The 14467-nt window shown below is 33.4% G+C and overlaps 1 protein-coding gene across 1 annotated transcript in view; it reads left to right on the top strand.

Annotated features, from left to right (window-relative positions):
* GALNT13 (polypeptide N-acetylgalactosaminyltransferase 13) overlaps positions 1-14467 on the top strand; it is a 592145-nt gene that overhangs the window by 527031 nt on the left and 50647 nt on the right. Inside the window, exon 10 of the mRNA XM_004482209.4 lies at positions 3712-3851. Within this exon, the coding sequence (XP_004482266.2) occupies positions 3712-3851 (140 nt within the window). The remainder of the gene's footprint in view (positions 1-3711; positions 3852-14467) is intronic.

Here is a 14467-nt window from a genome sequence, read left to right as displayed (position 1 = left end):
TGCCCTAACCACTGGGCCAAGTCCGCTTCCCTGAAAGTCCATTTTTAAAAACTGCACATGTATGTATATGGCAAGACCGTAAAACCAGCAAGTGGAGAAAAATGCAGCAGGAAAATGGTAGGCAGACAATGGTTCTATGACAGTGATTTTTTGGTTGTTTTGTTTTTGTATGGCTGTTTGTTTTTGGATAACAAATAGTAGCCATTTTTGTTTGCTGGCAGGAATAATCCAGGGTAAAAGGAAAAATTGATTCTGTATGGGAGGTGACTAATTTTATTAACGATGTCTTTGAATAGCAAGAAGTTATAGAATCCTGTGTATAAGTGAAGTCATTGTCCTTAGATAGGAGAAGGTACAATTAATCTTTTCAACAGAATATAAGGAAGAGGTAAAAATACATGTTGACTTGTAATTGACCAGGCAGTTATCTTCTGTATCCTTTTTCTTCTAAGATATAGAGCAATAATGATGGCTGAAAATAAAGGTAAGTATTAAAGATCTGAGAAGCGAAAAGAAAGCATTAGTCATGGTTAGATCAGGGAAAAATCTAATATAATTGCCCTGTAGTGCTTAGGACACACTTGAAATTTATGGCCATAAATTTTAACTCCACGTAATTGTTCTTATTCTCTAGTCAACCGACTTCCTCAACTCTGGTGCAAGTTCAGATAAAAAAAAAGGATTGGGTTTAATCAAATTGGTGTTTGTCAGAGTATGCTGAATGAAGAAAAAGTGTTGAGGTTCAATGCAGGGGTAGAATGATAATGATGGCAAGGCATTATGCTAGGTAAGGAAGGAATTAATAATATGAGAGAAATAAAACAAACATGGAAAAGTTGACGATTGAAATATTGGGTAGGGTGGAATAAAAGGAAGTATTAGTCAAACATAGGAAGTGTTGACTTATTTGGTATTGACAAGTTAGGTTAAGAGAAGGCCTGAAGAAAGATGATTAGCAATCCCATTTCAAGGCAAGAATATTGAGAGGATCATCAGCATAGATATCAAAGGTGTCCTGAATATTGTCAGGAGTGTTAGTAGAGAGACATGATGAACTGGGTGCTATTATTATCAGTGAATGAGGAGTAATGATTGAGAGATTGTAGATTACTGTAAATGAAGAAGTAGTTGGTGGTATAGTCTGAATGAACCTTGTTCTTCAAAGAAGCTTAGCTTTTAGAGGAAGGAGGGAGAGAGAAGAAATAATGGAGAAATCGTCATAAGGAACAAAGAAAACAACTGTCTCACTTCCAAGTCCCTGACTGGGGGGCCATGAAGTTTTGCAAGCTAGAACAGCCTCCACTTGACAGGGCCACAGTGAGACAGTATACTAGTGAGGACTGGGGATATTATGGCACCTGTATTAAGGAGCACAGGCTAGGCTAGCAAACAACTAGAGATCTCAGTGATTTAACACAACAAAAGGGTTGTTGTTTTTTTCCTGTATGTTAAAGGTATGTGATGAGATGTGGAGACAAGGGCACTTGGGAGGTGCTGTATTTCACCATCTTGAGACTGCACCACCTGCATTTTAGCAGTCTCTAGTACAGATGAAAAGATCTAGAGTGCCTAGTACCTGCTCTTCCAACTGTTAGAACACACATGGCATATGCCCCTTTCCCCCATAATGCATTGGCCAGAACCAGTCACATGTCCTTGTCAAAATGCAGGGGACTGAAAAATGTGAAGGGGTTTATGGGATCTTTGGTGAGTGCTGCAGTCTCTACACAGTATCTCACCTCTGAAAAGGAAAGTATAGATACAGCAGGGGAAAGCCAAGCTTGTTAAAATATTAAGATCAGCCCATGCATATTTTTGTACTTTCTTAAAGATAATTTAAAGTAATTTTATACAAATAGGACAGAACCAAAGTCACAGTTGCAATGCTAAGAGGTGGCTTAGAGCTTTAGCTTTCCTCAATAGTTTCTTTCATTGTCCACCTACCACTCTTTGCCAAATTTGAGGTGGGCAATTAATATTTTTTAAATTTAATATAAAGTTATATGCCATTGGATCTTCAAATCTTCCTTCCAATCAGAAAACTGCTCATAAAATCCACCTAGAGAAAACATTCTGGAGCCAGGACTACTAAAGCTTACCATGATGAAAAAAGGAGAATACTGATATTGAATATGCCACCTAAATTAAATTGCCTGCACTCAAAAATGAAACCAGAACAGTAAAACTGACTGTAGTCTTCTGAAGGTACAGTGCTTTTTTTCTGGACCCAGTGGCATCTATTTATATAATTTTGAGGACTAGGTCATTTCGATTGTCGTGGCACTTTACACAGAGAAATTATTTTAGTAATCTATTTTGGTAAATGTATTTAAGCCTCTTCTTTTAAAGGTTATTGCAAATTATGGAGGGAAGTCTTTTAAAAGCACTTACTTACTTGTTTGTAAAGCCCAAAGACTTGTTTTCTGTCCAAGCACCAACTAGAAAAATCAATTTTTTCTTTTGGGAGGAAATAGTTTAGCTGCTCATGCATCATCAGAATGACTTCTAACAAAATTATGGTATTTTATTATCGAAAAACCAAATGTCAGCTGAGACAATGGGAATTGAGAGCAGGCTAATAGATGATAGGTTTCAAGAGTGTTTCTGCTTTTGAATACAGTGACCCAATATAACAGCATTTGTTAAAGATGTTTACTTTCTCTAAACAGTTGCTCCTAATTTTACAGAACGATCAATTAGATTTGCTGCATGGTTGGGATAGAATATCCTGAATATTGAGCCTTTTTTGTTTGTGTGCCAAGCATAGTTGTTTACTATTCCTGAAGAAGTAAGTTAAACATTGGCAAGTTCTCAAAATAATCTAAAATAATTTTGTCAGTTATTTGATCATTTCAGTCAAATGTCACTTTTAATATTGAAAATGAGCAAATCATAAATCACCATGATGTGTTTATATAAAAATTAGTGAAGTTAATATTTTTATTTCCCAACTAGAAGGAATCCTGTTACAATCCCAAAGGGAAATACTTTTTATTTTACATGTTCTATCATTACATGCAATAAAATTAAGCAATTATAATATACACATATGAGTATATTCCTGTCCATTTGTTTATATATTTTATGCTTATTTATTTACAAACTTACTCTTCCAAAGGACTTGAGCTAGATTAAAATAATTCATAAAATGAAATTGAAAAAAATCAATGAAGAAAAATTAGATCTATGTTATACCTTGATAGAACAGAAGATAAAGAAGAAGAGAAAGTTAGAACAAATATGTGCAGTACATTGTAAGATTATATTTTTATAAATTTCTCATGAAATCTACAGATGGTAAAAAATTACACTATAGAAAAAATATGTGCATTAGAAACCATTGAAGCAATTGAAATTTTTGATAAAGAGAAACACATTACCACACAGCTTAATTAAGCTTCGATTATGAGATGCTAAATTAATACTAATTTACACTTAGTTGATTATTCAGTCTAAGAGATACAAGTACATGGTGATAAATATTTGCATTTGAAAAGTCATAACCAATGGATTAAATGTTTTTTTCTTAATCTATTTAACTTACTAATTGAATGGCAATAACAAAATCAGTGTAGTAACAGCTGTATATGCAATTGAATTTGAGGGGGCTATAATTATAGGGGAAGAACACGGATGGCAAAGTAAACAGAGTGAAAGTGCTAAAACAAAAATAGCACAAACTGATTTATATGTTTCTCTGAAAAATTCCAGGTGTTGTCAAAGTGGATTATGGAGATGTGACAGTCAGAAAAACACTAAGAGAAAATCTGAAGTGTAAGCCTTTTTCTTGGTACCTAGAAAACATCTATCCGGACTCCCAGATCCCAAGACGTTATTACTCGCTTGGTGAGGTAGGAATTATTTATCTTGGTTAAAGTATAAATATGTTTTGCAAATGGAGCAAATTCTAGGGTGCTCATTATTTTCCATGTTATGAATAAAATGTTTTAATAAGATTTTAAGAGAGATCTATTTTTAATGACTTATCCTATTTTCTAAGAACTGTAAAGGTCTTCAACATAGGCAATTGTAAAAGAAAGAAAAATGTTTAAAACAAAAACAGTATTTTGTTTCTCTCCAATAGTTCTAAAAGTTGTTGGCCATAGTAACCTTACCCTAAAAGAGCTTTTGTTTATGTGGGTTTTATCTACCAAAATGTACTATGTTGAAACTAAAACAGAATACTTTAAAATATTTAATAATTTATAAAAATAACAATGTAATAACCCATTAAAATACGAATAAATATGTAATAGGTGATAACATAGGTCAGATGTACTAACACAGACTTTACAACTTTCTGTGTGACTCCTGTGCCTCAGGCTTTTGGTTTTGGTCTGCTTGTCTTTTGTTCTATATTTATTTGGGAGAGGCAGGGAAATTGTTGCTGTTTTCAAATATGTAATACCCCATATTAGCACTTAATCTCACAGCGTTTTGTACTTAGTACTGTATATAGAATATATGAGAGTACTTTTTAAACTAGAATGCTGTTTGCATGTTAGTTATTATAACCTACTTCTGATGTGCATCAGTAAAATGACTGAAGATTTCATCTTTTCATTGAAAAGTCTGTTTGAACATCAATGAACCTGACTATACCCTCAGGGAAAGAAAGTTTTCAATTCTTATAGTGAGTCTTTCCACTGCAGTCAATCCCAGCTGATTAGTAAACATTCCTTTTTCTAAAATGAGGCATAACCAGGGGCAGTGACGCAGCAAAGATGAGTAAGGTACTTTTGGAAATGACTCCTGAAAAAGACTTGGGGCTCCAAAAAAGAACTTAGATATTTACTTCCAAGTTAAAAACCTAATTTATGCTTTCTTGCACTACATCAATGAATCTAATCAATTTCCTAAGAAAGTAAAAATAAAAGAGAGTATAGGATGGGTAAATTCTTTTGTACGACTGACTGATTTTAAATTAGCTATCTTCTATAATGAATCAAGCAGCTATATTTTAATGTATAGAAATATCTGAAATGCTTTTAAAGAGCCGGATTGACCCTTTCTGGGTGTTTGAAACACATCCAGAGGAAGCAGCATGTTGTATTGGAAAGAGCCCAGGCCCGAGTGTCAGACAGATGGGGTTCAAATCTAGCCCTCAGAGTTTTACAACTTGAGTGGCCCCAGGTATCGCCTCTGGTGCCTGTCAGCAGAATAAAGATAATAATACAAGGTTACTATGATGATTGACTTTATGAAGCATCCAGCACAGTGCCTGGCGAGCAGTAGCAGTACCTGTAATGATAGCTGTTATAACTACAGTTCATTCATCTCTTACAATGCCAAACGTTATGGAACATGTTTTATATGCATTATGTCACTTAAAAATCACAGCTCCATGACTTGGGTATTGTTATTGTCTAAAATTTAATTAAATAAGGAAACAGATGTGCAGAAAGTTTGAACGATTGGCCTATCCATCACATAGCTAGGTAAATATTGCAATCAAGATTCAAATCCATGTTAGTATAATCATTAAAACTCATTTTTTTCTTATAACTGCAAGGGAAAAATAGATTATATTGTTATATTTTATTCATTCAAAATGCTTTTATGAAATAAGAGCTTGTGCTAGCCCCCATGCAATGAGTTAAGGATGCAAAGTCAAATAAGAAAAGACTCTAATTCTTAGGCCATTCCACTGAAGTGGGGGAGGAAGAAGGGTGATATGGGTGAGACAGAAACAATGGCAAAGAAAAGAGTAGAAAAACGAATTATCCTACCTGAGGTACATAAGAATGCTATGAACTTTTCCTTCAAAAAATGAATAAATTCAGAAATCTATGAGATTTCTTAAGTTTTGAACTTGCTAGCATATTGATGTAATGTAGTTTTCCACTTTAAAAACAAGCCTTAGAGAAATGCAATACACCATCTGTTTCTATGGAAACAGAAAGACAAATTCACAAAACACTACCTCCCAATTCAATTTTGTGTAGCCATGTATACATAATTTAAGACAGACAATTTGATAATGAGTTAGGGTTGAACTTTAATGGACAACATTCATTTAAAGCCTTATCATTGGGACATTTTTCTTTCTTACTACCTGTCATTAACCTTTCTGAAAGAATGTAAAAACCTATCCTTCCTTATATATGAAGGCACTTTCCCTCAAAGAGTTAGAGATCTGAAGTGATATCAGGTGACCAAGCCACTTGTCATCAAGACAACAAAATTACTTCTTTCGAATATATTCATATGTATTCTTCACTTAATTTAAAATGAAATGATTAAGATTTAACCATTTATATATATATATAAATATATATATACAAATATATATATTTATATATTCCTTAAATTTCAGTATTTTTCAAATATACTTAACATCACTATGTATTGGTAAATAAAAATATTTCCCTGTCAATTTCCCTTTATACCTTTTCTTGTGATATTTACTGAAAGATGCAGAGACATCTCTATTGTCATATACCATCACCCAAATAATTATCAGTAGTTATTAATATAAGATAAGCATATGTTAATTTCTTATATGTTTGCATCTTACTCAGGTAAGATGCCTGAAATATTACTTTACCCAGTCCATGGACTGTATGTAATTTCCACTAGGAAGTTAAAACCTATGCAATTGCTTGAACTAAAACAAACCTGTAAGTGGCTTAATAAAGCATGTCAGTAAGCAGATCATAATGGAATAAGGAAGTTAAGCTCTTTGTAGCGTTAACTATACCTTTAATTTACTAGATTTAACATGCTCGGTTCTGATCTTGAAAAAATAAAGACTAATTCAAGTAAAAGATTGAAAAATGGCATTCTAAAGTAATAAAGTCTTGTCCCCTATTTTTGGCCTATGACCTGCTAGCATTCTGAAATACATATGTCTTGAGCTGTAAAGAAGACAGACTACTAGAGGTCAAAAGGAAGAAGAGGATTTTTGGATCCCAATGACTTAACTCTTAGGGCTTAAAGTCTGTATTTGCATGCTGCTTTGAAAAAGGTTTTGACATTGGTTTTATGCATTCCGTGTTGCCTATTTGACCTCAGCACTTTTCTCTCTATTTGTATCCTCTAAGCATAGCAACTCGTTAAGGTCCTAGCAGATACTGGAATTGTGTTCCTCAAATACTGTTGAAGAGAAAATTTAAGCCACTAAAAATAGACATTAAGAAACTGCTAGGCTGCAGGGACTAAGGTTACATCGGTTACTGCCAAATACAGAAGCTAAGACACCATAGAGTTTTGCCCTCTTTGTTGGTAATCAGGAGATCTATTTATAGATTGACAGTCTTCTTGACTCTTTAAAAGGTAACCAGTAAGAAAGCCTCATTTCAGGTGACTAACACATACAGTGTATTCTCTGTGACCTTTATTTTATTTCTAAAACTGTTGATGACCTGATAACTAATTTCCATCTGAGAATAACTCTATATGCCCATCTAGAGGCAGAACATGCCACTCTTTATCAGGTGTTAATCTTAAAAAATGTTGAGCTGGGTAGCCCATCTGTGAACAAAAGGAATTATTTCATTGCCTGAAAAAAAATATTTTTGGCTTCAAATTACTGAAATTAGATTAGACCTGATTCTAATTTAATTACCCAAATATGCACTGACACAAACAACTGCAGAAACTATATTCCAGTTTGGCACCGAGTTCTCTGTTTTTTTTTTAAAGCCACCAATATAAATGAAGTTGTTTATTTTTTTGTGTTCTTTATTGTTGGAAGGGGGTTAAAGTATTCCTTATAAAAATTTTTAAATCGCATAGTCATTAATTTTGGCATTTTAAATATAGCTTGCATAAGTAAAGTCAATTCTGATTAAATATGTAAATTACGTACTCATTTTTCTGATTTATTCACAATTTAGTAAACAGAACATATGCTTACATGCATACCCACCAGAGCAATTATGTTTCAGAAACATGGACATTAAACTCTAGAATTCACTGCAAATGTTCCTAGTATCTTCATTACAAAGTAAAGGAAAACCAAATGAGGTTGACATATGTAAAATAATGGTAATGAGAAACATAATGTGAAGTTGTAGAATAAGCATGTGTTGGAATAATTAAAGAAAAAAATACAGTTTAAACCTTAGACTGACTTATCCTTAGACTTGATTTTACATATTAGTTTTTTTCTTTTTTTTGTCTTTTTTTTTTAATATTACATTCAAAAAATATGAGGTTTTTGAAATGCAAAGGTTAGAGGGGAATATATGCCTCTTTTTAAAATTGGAGTTCCCATTGCTGCTTGCTGTTAAAATATCCAGCAGAGGGAGCAAAAGCTAGTGAATAAATTATGTAAGTGGTGAAAATATCACCAATGATGCTGCTGATGAGCAGTAACATTTAGAAAAAGACATAATGATTTCAAACATCAAAACACAGGAGGGGAAAAATACCTCAAGGTTATATCATTAAGAATTATGTTTTCTAGCAATGAAAGAATATGTGTAAACAAAGAAATCTGTGAGCAGACAACAATTAAATTTAAAACTCTCCTGAATTTAGGCCATACTTTGATGCCATGCCATTCCATCAATAGTCAAAAGAATTTCTGATCTCAGAATTACTACTGTGCTTTGCTCTACTGTCTTAATAATGGTGTTAGAACAAAATTTGTAAGGAATTTCCAGTGGATGAAGTTTTTCAGTGGTTTGTGGCCTAGATTTTTCTCAGGATTAATGGCATGACCAAGCAGTTGGTATTGTCAGATAATATGGTACCAGTAACAAGATCATGGTAATTTCTGAAATTTAACTTCTTAAGCAACATTTCTTGGCTGTACTTCTTTGGCTGATATCCCAGATATTCATGGAAAGTCCTGATTATAAATCACACAAAATCATCCTAAATCTGATTTCCCTTGATTTATTAGAAGATGAGGTAAATATGGTGCATAATTTGAACTTTTCTGTCTGTTAACAAGTCCTATGATATACATTAGGATTGTTTTCTGAAACATATCCATCAGAGCAATTATCTTATGGAAACATGGACATATATTCTAGAATTGGCTGGAATTATGCCTGGTTCCTTCATTCAAAGTAAAGAGAAACTAAATAGGTGTCAGAAAAACACTGGTGACCATTTGTTTACCTTGCAGAAAATATTGCATGTGTCCCCATTATTGGGCTCACTGGCTTGAGAATAGCCTGTTGTACATCTACCTGCCCCCTAGATTTCATGGTGGTGTTTTTTTTTAATCAGGTTATCACAAGCCTAGTGACATAACACTTTATCAGACATTGTCTCTATCCTAGGTGATGCATCCCTATTTTTCAAGGTGAATATTGATCCCGTGTTCCCTGAGACTCTGTCTTATTTGGGCAAATTACTTAATTTCTCTGTATCTTAATGTCTTCATTTATAAAATGGGGGTACAGGGAGGACAGACTTAAATGAGCTAAGAAAAATAAGTGCTTGGAACAGGACCTGGCACAAACTATCACAATGGTTGCTAATTTTTATTGTGGTGGTGGTGGTGGTAGTGGTTGCCTCCCCCAACTCAACATGACAGTTTTCCTAAATTACTGACTCTTGCCTACTGCTCATTGTCTATATTCCAAATCTAGCTTGCCTAACAAGACTTGACCTGAGCTCCTATATTGTATCCTTTTGGGACCTGTTATATCTTCAGGAACAAGTGATATTGCATGTTCAGAGACCACCAAACCATACTGAATGTGGTAAAGTTAGACCATGTCAAAAATAGGCTTCTTGCATTCCAATCTCCAAAATAGTCATTTTGTAGTTCTAAAAATATAGTGGCAGCAGTGGCATTAGGTTTTGAATTTCTTTGAATTCCCCTATTAAAATAAAAAGACCAAGTAGAATAGAAAAACCAAAAACTGATGGACAACACTGACACAAAAATAGGTATCATGATATCCTCATAAACTCCGAAATATGAGCCAAACATTTTATGACCTATATGATATTAAAATCTTTGCTGGAGGAAACAGAGAGAAGTAACAGGGTATCTGATTGAATTGAGACCAGAATAACCTCAAATTGCCAATAGATACTCACTAGAAATTACGTCAAGCCGTGTTTGATAATGGCAGCTGAAACCAAGGGAGGTGTTTTTATATACTAGAATTCACAGGTTAGTGAAAAGTTTCCACTCAAATATCTGAAGGGTCTGAACTCTCTGGGATGCATGAATATTTGAAAGTTTCCCAGTGAAACTCTATCCAAGGAGAAACTTCTGGGAACAGAGCCTAAGTTGAAGAAAAAAGGGCAATAGAAACAAAGGAAATGGGAAATCCAGCTAAAAATGGGAGAAGTGGACAAAGAGGTGAACAGGAGATCTTAAAAGTACCAAGGAAGCTCTAGACCTGTGAAATTAGAAATGGTCTCCTCCCTCTTTAAAGATCAGGAAAAAAATTCTTTTCATGTATTAAAGAAAAAAAGCAATAGAAAAGGTTGAATGCTATTTTAAAAAAAGAGAGAGAAAGAGAAAATAAGGAAGACACTGGTACTGCTACAGAAAATAAAAGCAGATCTGGAACTTTATACACATAAAACAGAAGAAAAGTGTAACCTAATATTGGAAAGCTGGCTAAAAGAAAAACTTTTAATGACAGTATAGATTTAAAATATATATATCACATTTAGAAAAATTGAGATGGGAACCTGGAACTCAGGAAAGAATTAGAAATTAAAGAAAAAATCATATCAGGCATGAAAGTAAAACTTGAATGCCCCCATGAGTGAATAACTACAAGAGAAAATGTCTTAAGAATTGTAGAAATTAAAAAGAAGGACATTTTATAAAATAAAATAAAAATTTTAAAATAAAAAACAAAACTATTCAATAGAAAATGACATATGTAGAAGCTAAGCAACAAGATCCAAAATGGAATTTTCTTAAGAAAAAATCAAAGAATTAAAAATTAAACTTTTTTGAAAAAAAATTTAAGCTACAGGTTGAAAATAAATACCACATACCAGAATGAACAATATCAAGATGAACTGTGGTAAGTATATTGGAATTTTTAAAAACAGCAACAATTCATTTGGCATTCAGATTACACACACACACACACACATACACACAGGGGTAAGAAAAAAAGATTGTCATCAAATTCTTTAAAAAGAACTCTTTATCACAAATAAATGCAGTAACCTTTCTGAGATACTCAAGGAACCAAGGAACTATATTTTGAGTCAAAGATTTTAGACCCACCAATCTGATTTTCAAGTAAAAAGACAGCAAATATACAGTTATCACCACAAAAGAACTCAGGGAATATTGTTCCCCTGAGGACTTCAGAGAAATCTACCAGAGCAGGAACCTGCAAAGTGTAACTTGTGGGTCAAATCTATTGCTCTACCTGTTTTGCAAAGAAAGTATTGCAAAACAGCCACACTCATTCATTTGCTTTTTATCTATGGCTGCTTTGACAGTACAACAGCAGAAATGAGTAGTTGACCCAATGGCCAAATGATTTACAAATCCTAAAGTATTTATTCCTGGTCCTTTACAGAAAAAAATTATCAGCCCTTGTGATAGAGCAGAAGCTTCAGACAGTCAATGTAAGACTTATAGAGACGTATATAGAACGTCTGGGGGTAGCACTAAAAACGTTTCTACCTGTAGAACTAACACTAAATGATGGTTATAATAGAGTATAGATTATAAAGTTTCTGTGATTTGACAATGTTGACACAATGCAATTATCCGAAAAAATGGGAGGAGATTGGGAAGAGTTTATGAAAAGCACGATAAGCTTGCTGAATGCCTTATCGTTATTAATTGGGAGTCAAAGAACAGCACTTCAATCCAAATACTCAGAAAGAAAATGTAGAGGGAAGAAGAGGTTGCTAAGCTTCTTATGTGAGGTATTCATGTAAGGATGAATACCTTAAACAAAAATACAAATGTTCATATACTCAGACACACACAAGTATATATTTATATGTGCAGTAAACAAGAGAAAAAGAGAAAGAACAAATAGAATATACAATGTACTGAATGTCTATTTACATGAGACTTGTATTCATATATACTATAAAACAAACAATATGGTAGAATTGAGAAAAAACATAGATTTTTCTAGATATTTCATAAATATGTATATACTTAATACAAGACAAAAAATTCCAGATAACTAACAAAGAAAAATTCAATTCTATGTTATATATTTCTAGATACTGTCAAGGAGTAATCTCCAGGATGTATTCAATGACAAAGGGAAAAAAAAATAAACATAACAAGATGGAGGAAAACGTGCACAGTAAGCCACCATTTATCTAAAAAAGAAGAGCAACAAGAATATACACATATCTATTTATTTTAAAAAACAACAATATAAGCAATGTGGTGTCAAACCTTAAAATTAAAAAATAAATGATGGGAAGTGGGCATGGCTCACCAGTTGGGCTCCCACCTAACACATAGGAGGTGTCAGATTCAGTCCCAGTGCCTCCTAAAGAAGACGAGCAGATGCCACACCTGCTGCAGCAAGCTAGACACCGTCGCAGCAAGCAGACACCTGAATGAGCAGATACCACAAGCCAGCAGATACCACAACCTATGGGGAGAGGATGTGCCTCAGCCCGTTTGGCATTCGTTTCCCATGTGAGAGGTCCCAGGTTCAGTTCCTGGTGCCTCCTGGAGTAGGTGAGCAGACAATGAGCAGACAGACAAGAGAGCCAGGGAGGGAATAAATAAAAATAAATAAATAAAGTAAATAAGTAAATATTTTTTAAAAATTAAATCAGTGGTTACCTGTAGGGTGAGAGAGAATAGGTAGAACAAGTATAGGATCTAGGCTTCTTTTAAAATATCTTGTTCTGTGTATTTGACTTTGGAGCCTTGAAAATATTTTACTTATAAAACAAAATAATTTTTTTAAAAAAGTAAACCCTAAAAATACAAAGTAAATTTTAGAAGAAAAGAGCTTAAGTGCATATTCACTAGTGGCATAATCACTCAAAAAGGAAATGGCCCAAGTGGCATTAGAACATAAGTGACTTAAATGTGACATTAAACACAGTCATTTGACTATCACTTCCAGTAGCCATATTGTGCTCTTCACATTATTATCCTGAAACTGTTGTGTATGTGAGTTATGGTATTAAATAATGAGTAATTATTTAATAGTCTTCATTTATCAAGTTATTCAAGTTAAATGAAAGAAGATAGATATATATATATAAAACAGAAGAAATTGAATAAAAACCCTGTAATCCTGAATTGAATTAAATGTACTTGAATGGATTCATAATGTATTTTTTAAAAACAAAATAAAACAGAAATTTCTCTGGAAAGGTCTAAAAATAATGACCAAACAGTAATAATTAAACTGTTATGTTTTAATACTTCTCACACAATTAGTAGAAACACCACGTGTCTGTACATGCCTGATTCATACCAGTAAGAACAGTTATGTCCATATTGTAGTTTTGAGATACTACTTTCTTGTATAAAAAGGAAATAGCGCTCTTGGAAAGTGGCTAATCTTGACCAGGAGCAGGAACTTTTTAAAGATGAGTCTGAAACATCTTGTTATACCCAATGTTAAGGAAACCATCAAAGGCTATTAGGATTGTGTCAAAAGGATTCAGAAACCAATTTGAAGAGACTCCCACAGATCAGAGTTGGGATTATTTGAGATTCAATATGAGTAATAACTTCAATCGATTGAAGCCCATCAAATATGCTTAAATCCATGATACAATAATTTTTTTTTAGAAATGTAATTGTACACCAGAGGAGGATGCTAGCAAGTGTACTCTTAATTAAAAAAAACTGGTAAATAAAGAAAAATGATCATGCATTTACCTTGTCTTTTCTTTATGAACGGACAACCAAATAGCAGATGAGAGGAGGTTTCTTTTTATAGAAGTGATCCAAGTAATAAATAAAAAGGGAATAAGAGTATTAGATTATCACAATTTTGCAAAACCAAATGAATCAATGATTTCAGGTATGATCATCAACAGCTGTTAGCATTTAAAATGAAATATAGCTAGTTATCTGCTCCTGATGGAAGGATACACGACCACTTCTGAATGGTATTAACAACAACAAAATAGAACCTTAATGTGATGTAGCCCCTAGATCCAATACCCAGTTTACAATAAATACAGAGGAAAGAAGAAAATATTAAACAACACATGGGATCCAGTGGGAGAAAAATCAACATATTGTGACCAAGTGGCAGCTTGGTAAGTGATTTAGTTCAGGTAAGAATAGGAAAGGCAAAAATTTCCCTCTTTGGGAAAGAAGCAGTTCTGTTCTTAAAACTGATATGAAGCAGAGATGTGTGGACACACGGTGTTTCTACCAATTGTGTGAGAAGTATTAAAACTGAAATTAGATTCCTAAATGTCCCAGCATAACAGAAATCTGTAACCACTTCAGAGAAATTATATCCGATCATTTTTTAAACGTAGAATAAGTCGAATAGCTTATTTTGTAAAAAGAGAATCCTTATTAAAGTAATATTCTTCAAGGAAGAGAATCCTTGTCAAAATAGCATTT

The sequence above is a fragment of the Dasypus novemcinctus genome, chromosome 7 (assembly GCF_030445035.2).
Source record: "Dasypus novemcinctus isolate mDasNov1 chromosome 7, mDasNov1.1.hap2, whole genome shotgun sequence".
Classification (NCBI taxonomy): Eukaryota; Metazoa; Chordata; class Mammalia; order Cingulata; family Dasypodidae; genus Dasypus; species Dasypus novemcinctus.
Note: the sequence above shows the minus strand (reverse complement) of the source record. Positions and strands in the feature narration are given on the sequence as shown.